This window comes from Glycine max, chromosome 1, assembly GCF_000004515.6.
Source record: "Glycine max cultivar Williams 82 chromosome 1, Glycine_max_v4.0, whole genome shotgun sequence".
Lineage (NCBI taxonomy): Eukaryota > Viridiplantae > Streptophyta > Magnoliopsida > Fabales > Fabaceae > Glycine > Glycine max.
This window is the reverse complement of record NC_016088.4, coordinates 36,230,712-36,238,086: the sequence shown is the minus strand read 5'-3', so window position 1 is coordinate 36,238,086 and position 7,375 is coordinate 36,230,712. Positions and strand designations below refer to the sequence as shown.

Sequence of the window (7,375 nt, the reverse complement as noted above, 5' to 3'; positions counted from 1 at the left end):
CATCTCAACAATTATGTAATTCACAATCCATTACGTACTAAATGATTATCACTTACACACACAGTCTCAACCATAATTTCATAATAAAATAATTTATCGTATCTCATGCATCCTACACATATCATTCAATAGTAACATTTACTTGACACAACAAAAATATAGATTAAACCGAATATATTAATTCAACAAAATAAATAAATAAAAACATCTACAACAATTAATTTGAGATGTGGCATAAATAATTATGATTAAGCAATAATTTTACAAAAGTATTTAATTTATTATTATACATATATAACTAAATAAAATAAAATAAAATAATAATTTCACAATATTTAATATATTTCTACAAAGCAATAAAATAATAATTTCACAAAATATTTAATTTATTTCTCCAAAGCAGTAAAATAATAATTTCACAACAACATCTAATTTATTATATATATATATATATATATATATATATATATATATATATATATATATATATATGTGTGCATAACATGAAAAGTAAAAAGCATGTGTATTCGTTGCTGCACTTACTAGGATAATATCTTTAATGAATAATATATTAAATATATATATATTATTGCAAAGGAATATATGACTGCTCAAAATTCGTTTCTCAAATCAAGGTGAAGAAAAAACAATAACGTGCATATTCTCCGCACTTTAAAAGGAACGTTTAATGTTGGAATTTATTTATCAATTTAATATGCAGAAACAATAACGTATCAAGCATATTTGATGCACTTTAACGTATCAAAGTTTTCATTTTAATTGCTGCAGTTTTGTTATACTATTAAAACAAGCAATTATGTCATTAGTAATAATGCATATTGCATAAAATAAGTGTAATTTAAATAAAATATATTATTTCCAATTAAAGAGAACCTCTATAATAATTAATTTAAGATATAACAAAAATAATTATTATTAAGGATAATTTTACACCGTATTTAATTGATTATTATACATATATAACATATATAAATGAAAAGAAATACAAATAATTTCACAGTAATATTTAATTTATTTATGCAAAACAATAAAATAAGAATTTCATAACAATATTTAATTTATTATATATATATATATATAAAACGAACGTAGATACAGAGCATGGAATTGCAACTTTAACAAAAGGGAATATACATATTGCATCGTAGTGTAGGTGGGAATTGCAGTTTCAACAAAAGAAATATATGCAAAGACACAGTACGAGTTATTCATAAATTTTTATTACAAAAAAAGGAATATAATTATTTGGGTCAAATTCTTTCATTCAAATTATAACAATTCACTGACACATTTAAAAAAAGTAATTCACAAGCACAAAACAACAAATATTATACACGTTAGTTAATATACAAAAAGAATCCAGTAATAACAATTGCCACTTAAAAAAAAACTTGATATACACTAACACAAATATCATATCAATATACACTAAACCGGATCATAGAATTTCATGATAGAAGATATTACACTCAATTTAGCGTAAGAATTATTCAATTTGAAAGAATCGTGAATTAACATTTTATAAAAACAACTCAAAATTGATCCTCTAGAGACCCCTATACATGTTCCTTCTTATCCCCAAGCGTGAGTAACTCATCCCTTACCTCGAGGTAGTCGCTTAAATGTTCTCTGTTAGCAATGGTGGCGTCTCTGGTGCTCTCTAGAGCTCCTCCTCTGGTTGCTCTGTTAGGGTTCTTGTGCGTCAGAAAAGAAAAAGGGGCAGAAGTGTTTTGTAAAAGCTGCTCTAGGTTAACATTTTGTTTATATAGTGGAGATTTATGACCTAATTATATTTTTATTTATTTATTTATTTATTTATTTATTAACTTATTACTGTATTATTTATTTATTAAAAAAAACGATTGTTACAATTCCACCCCCCTAAAAAAAAAGTTTCGCCCCCGAAACTTACCGGTATCGAATAAGGTAGGATATGCATCACGCATCTGACCCTCTAGTTCCCAGGTGGCATCCTCGCCCGAAGCACTTCCCCATACTACTTTGACCAAGGGAATCTCTTTCCCCCTTAGCTGCTTAACCATACGATCGTCGATCCTCAGTGGTTGTGTTTCATATGTCAAGTTCTCTTTCACTTGGACATTGTCTAATTCGATCACGTGCGACGGATCATGGACATATTTTTTGAGCTGAGAGATATGGAAGACACTGTGGAGATTTGAGAGAGATGGTGGCAAAGCCACCTGATACACAACTGGGCCGACACGCTTTAGGATTTCAAAAGGACCAATGAATCTAGGTGTGAGCTTACGGGACTTCAACGCCCTACCAACCCCAGTCCACGGAGTGACTCTCAGAAATACATGATCACCTACAGCAAATTCAAGATCCTTTCTTCTCTTATCATAGTAGCCCTTCTGCCTACTTTGGGCTGCTCTCATCCTTTCTTGGATTAACTTGACCTTTTCTGTGGTCTGCTGAACTACCTCAGGTCCTAAGGCAATGCTCTCACTGGAATCTACCCAACATAGAGGTGTCCTACATCTTCTACCATACAATGCCTCGTAAGGCGCCATACCTATACTGGAGTGAAAACTATTGTTGTAGGTAAACTCTATCAAGGGTAAGAAACTATCCCAACTACCCCTCTGCTCTAACACACAGGCTCTCAAGAGGTCCTCTAAGGATTGGATGGTGCGCTCGGTTTGACCGTCAGTCTGTGGGTGGTAAGCAGAACTCAACCTAAGCTTGGTCCCCAAGGCTTTATGAAGACTCTCCCAAAATCTAGAGGTAAATCTGGGATCTCTATCAGAAACTATGCTAGAAGGAACACCGTGTAGTCTAACTATCTCACTAACATACAAGCTAGTCAACCTCTCTAAAGAATATCTGATGTTTATTGGGATGAAGTGAGCAGATTTGGTCAACCTGTCTACAATAACCCAAATGGAATCTAAACCTTTGGGGGTCCTAGGTAACCCCACTACGAAATCCATGGAGATGCTATCCCACTTCCACTCAGGTATCTCTAAAGGTTACAACTTCCTTGAAGGCTTCTGGTGTTCTATCTTAGCTTTTTGACACACTAGGCATGCAAGGACAAACTCATTAACTTCTTTCTTCAGACCCGGCCACCAAAACATCTGCCTAAGGTCCTGGTACATCTTAGTCGCTCCCGGGTGGATACTCAGACTACTTCTATGGCCCTCTTCCAAAATCGTTCTTCTATGCTTGGGTACACTAGGAACACACACCCTATCCTGAAACCTCAAGACTCCATCAGTTCCCACTCTAAAACTACTCTCTCTCCCTGCGACTATGGACTCTAACTGGGCTGACAAGAATGGGTCAAACTTCTGACCCTCACGTATCTCGCTCAAAAGTTCACTGGTGACTCTCAACATACCCAACTTAATGCTACTAGAGGTGATCTCACATGCCAAACTCATGTCTCTAAACTGCTCTAAGAGGTCCAACTCTCTAACCATCAAAGCAGACATTTGAAGGGATTTTCTACTTAAGGCGTCAGCTACTACATTGGCTTTACCTGGATGATAGCTAAGCTCAAAATCGTAATCCTTAAGGAACTCTAACCATCTCCTCTGCCTCATGTTAAGCTCTTTTTGATCAAACAAATATCTAAGGCTCTTATGGTCACTAAACACCTCAAATTTAGATCCATAAAGGTAATGCCTCCAAAGCTTAAGAGCAAAAACTACGGCTGCTAACTCAAGATCGTGTGTGGGATAATTCCTTTCATGTATCTTAAGCTGTCGAGAAGCATAGGCCACTACCTGTCCCCGTTGCATAAGCACTCCACCCAAACCCATCTTGGACGCATCACAATACACCACAAAAGATTCACTCGGATTAGGTAACACTAAGACTGGTGCAGTGGTCAACCTTTCCTTAAGGGTACGGAAACTACTCTCACATTGGGCATCCCACACAAAAACTTGACCTTTACGAGTAAGCTTAGTCAAAGGTAAAGCTAGCTTAGAAAAACCCTCTATGAATCTACGGTAGTATCCTGCTAAGCCAAGAAAGCTCCTAATCTCAAACACTGACTTAGGACTCTCCCAACTCATCACTGCCTCTACCTTGGAAGGATCTACCGCTATCCCTCCCTTAGATATAACATGCCCTAAGAAGCTCACCTCCTCTAGCCAAAAATCACACTTGGACAACTTAGCATACAGTCTATTGTCTTTAAGGGTTTGCAACACAACTCTTAAATGCTCCTCATGTTCCTTTCTCGTCTTAGAATACACTAAGATATCATCTATGAAGACCACTACAAAACTATCTAGGCAGGGGTGAAAGATCCTATTCATATAGTCCATGAACACACCAGACTCAGGAAAGACAACAGATTTCTGAAAACAATTTAATAAGACATGATTGGAAGATAACCAGTCCATACCAAGAATAACATCAATCTGACTCAAAGGTAGAACAACTAAGTCAATAAGAAATTGTCTATCAGAAATTAAGACAAGACATTGCAAACACACATCAGAAGTTAAAACAGACCCACTAGTAGGTGTATTCACAATCAAGTCAAATTTCAAGGAAGACACAGGCAAGGCAAGTTTTTCAACACAGACACGAGAAATAAATGAATGGGTCGCACCTGAATCATACAATACAACCAAAGGAACTTGACTTATGAAACATATACCTTGAATGAGATCATCAGACTGTGCGGCATCAGCACCACTAAGAGAAAACACTCTCCCTATGGTCTTTGGTCGTCCATTCTGGTTATCCAGACTTCCACTCATCTTCTCCCTCCTCGGATGTGGGCAACTGGTACTGAGGTGGCCCTTACCCCGGCAGTTGAAACAAGTCACATCACTATCTGGGCACTCACGAGCAAAATGACCCATCCTACCACACTTAGCACATCGGATTGGCGTAGCAGGTGTAACAGAAGCACCACCACCATCTCCACTAGCAGGCTGAGACACTCTGTTAACTGACTGAGAACTCCCACCAGCTAGGTGATGTCCTCCGCTGGTCCTTTGTCCCCCAGAATGGTTTCCATATTTCCCGGGAGGGGCAGAATATGGCTTAGCACGACTGTGAGTCACAGGCTTCTTATCTTTCCCATGACTAGCATTGGCATTCCTGTAAAAAGTAGTCTTCTCCCGCTGATCTTCATCAAAGATTCTACACATGTTGGTCAACTGTGCAAAGTCATGAATACCGTGATAATTTACCATCATTTTTACTTCTGGTCGAAGGCCATTGACAAATTTCACGCATTTGGACCTCTCCCCAGCTTCCCCCTGATAATGAGGAAAATACCTTACAAGGTTCTCAAACCTCGCCGCATACTCTGCCACCGTCATACTTCCTTATTTAAGCTCAAGGAACTCCATCTCCTTTCTATTCTTCACATCTTCTGGAAAATACTTCTCCAGAAAAGTCTGTCTAAAAGTTCCCCATGGAACAACAGCACCACCTGCTCCCTCCAAACGTGGGCGAGTGTTCTCCCACCAATATTCTGCCTCATCTGCTAGCATGTGAGTAGCAAACAACACCTTCTGATGGTCCTGACATTCCATCACCCGGAAGATCTTCTCAATCTCCCTCAGCCAAGCCTCAGCACCCTCAGGATCATAACCCCCTTTGAAGGTAGGTGGGTTGTTCCTCTGAAAGCGATCTAAACCATGGTACATAGTTGCTCCTCCACCGCCTCCCTGATTGGCCATAACTTGCGCCAAGTTGTTCAAGGCCTGGGTAAGAAGTCGTTCTCGCTCATTTCTCGCAGCCATTACTTCCTATGTCACGCAAGAAACAAAACTTTGAAAAAAAAAATATACCAACAAAATAGAGTACACCTCTAATCAAACAAAACAAATACAACACATCAGAGTACACAAGGAAACACAGAAAACTCATAACACACATGGCCGAAAGGTTCGACCTGCTCTGATACCACTAAATGTGACACCCACTACCCTCACAAATAACAAATACAAGGAAATAAAATCATGCGGAAATTTTTTTTTTTAAAAAAACATATTGACTTTAAATTGATTTCAAAAGATAAAGGGTTCACATTCACTAAATGAAAACATAATAGAAATTGTTCAAATAAAAACAACAAAGTTATTCCAGCTTAAAACAAGGCCGTCCATACTGAATGAATAATAAAAAGAACTAAAACAGAAAACATAACTCAACGATATTGTTTGCGGAAAAATATAGCATGCGAAATAATTCCTATGCCCCAATTTCACACTTATCAGAGCATATCTCTATCACAGATTAAGTCTCTTCGGCTCTAACATGGAATTCATCATATGATGGCTCACCTGAACAAATGGCAATCAGCCCAAACACAAACACACACCGGGAATGAGTTATCACATTCATATATAATAAAATATTAGAGCATGTAAAACATATAGTGCTTACAACTGAATTTATATAATTAACACCGTTTCACAAAATCACACATATTATGCACATTCATTTAAGTTCGTCCACTCCAGAAAATAACATCAAACCATAATTGTTAACCCAATGAAAGAAAAACACATGCGTTATGCAACAAATACTCTAGACTCAAGCCTACATGCAATGTGGTACCATTTTCCAGTGAAAAACCTCGTCGGGCGCCTAGGAGTACATGACAAGACATGCCTCACAATGGGTAAGTCAGGTCACTCTCACTAAGTGAAATCATAGGGAGACCAGTCAGGGTCACGCTGTTTTGCGAGAATGCTCCAACCATGTGGGATCGGCACAGGCTTACAGGAGTACTCAAACCGGATGACCCCCAAGGCCTACACTCCGAAGAGTCCGTCAGGGCCTCTCCCTCCTGATTCAGGTCCAACCCAAAAAAAAAAACATTTGAACACACAGACTCTACCTATGAATTATGCAATACACACAACTACTCAATTGTTTTCAAAATCTCGAATGTATATATATATATATTTAAAATATTTTAACTCAGTGCGCCTCAAGTGATTAACTCGTCGGGTTCCCACAGTGGATCCCATCACAACTCATCGCGCATTAACTCGTCGCCCTTAAAGGGTCTTACAGTTGTGTGATTACATAGTTCATGGCTCACAACTCAAAACATACAACATCTCAACAATTATGTAATTCACAATCCATTACGTACTAAATGATTATCACTTACACACAGAGTCTCAACCATAATTTCATAATAAAATAATTTATCGTATTTCATGCATCCTACACATATCATTCAATAGTAACATTTACTTGACACAACAAAAATATAGATTAAACCGAATATATTAATTCAACAAAATAAATAAATAAAAACATCTACAACAATTAATTTGAGATGTGGCATAAATAATTATGATTAAGCAATAATTTTACAAAAGTATTTAATTTATTATTATAC

General features: G+C 37.1%; 1 protein-coding gene across 1 annotated transcript; it reads right to left on the bottom strand.

The window, feature by feature from the left end:
- Window positions 1-5,339: 5,339 nt before the first annotated feature.
- Window positions 5,340-5,759, bottom strand: LOC106799726 (uncharacterized). The gene has a single exon (XM_014778943.1). The coding sequence runs from the start codon at window positions 5,757-5,759 to the stop codon at window positions 5,340-5,342; it is 420 nt and encodes a 139-aa protein (XP_014634429.1).
- Window positions 5,760-7,375: the final 1,616 nt, after the last annotated feature.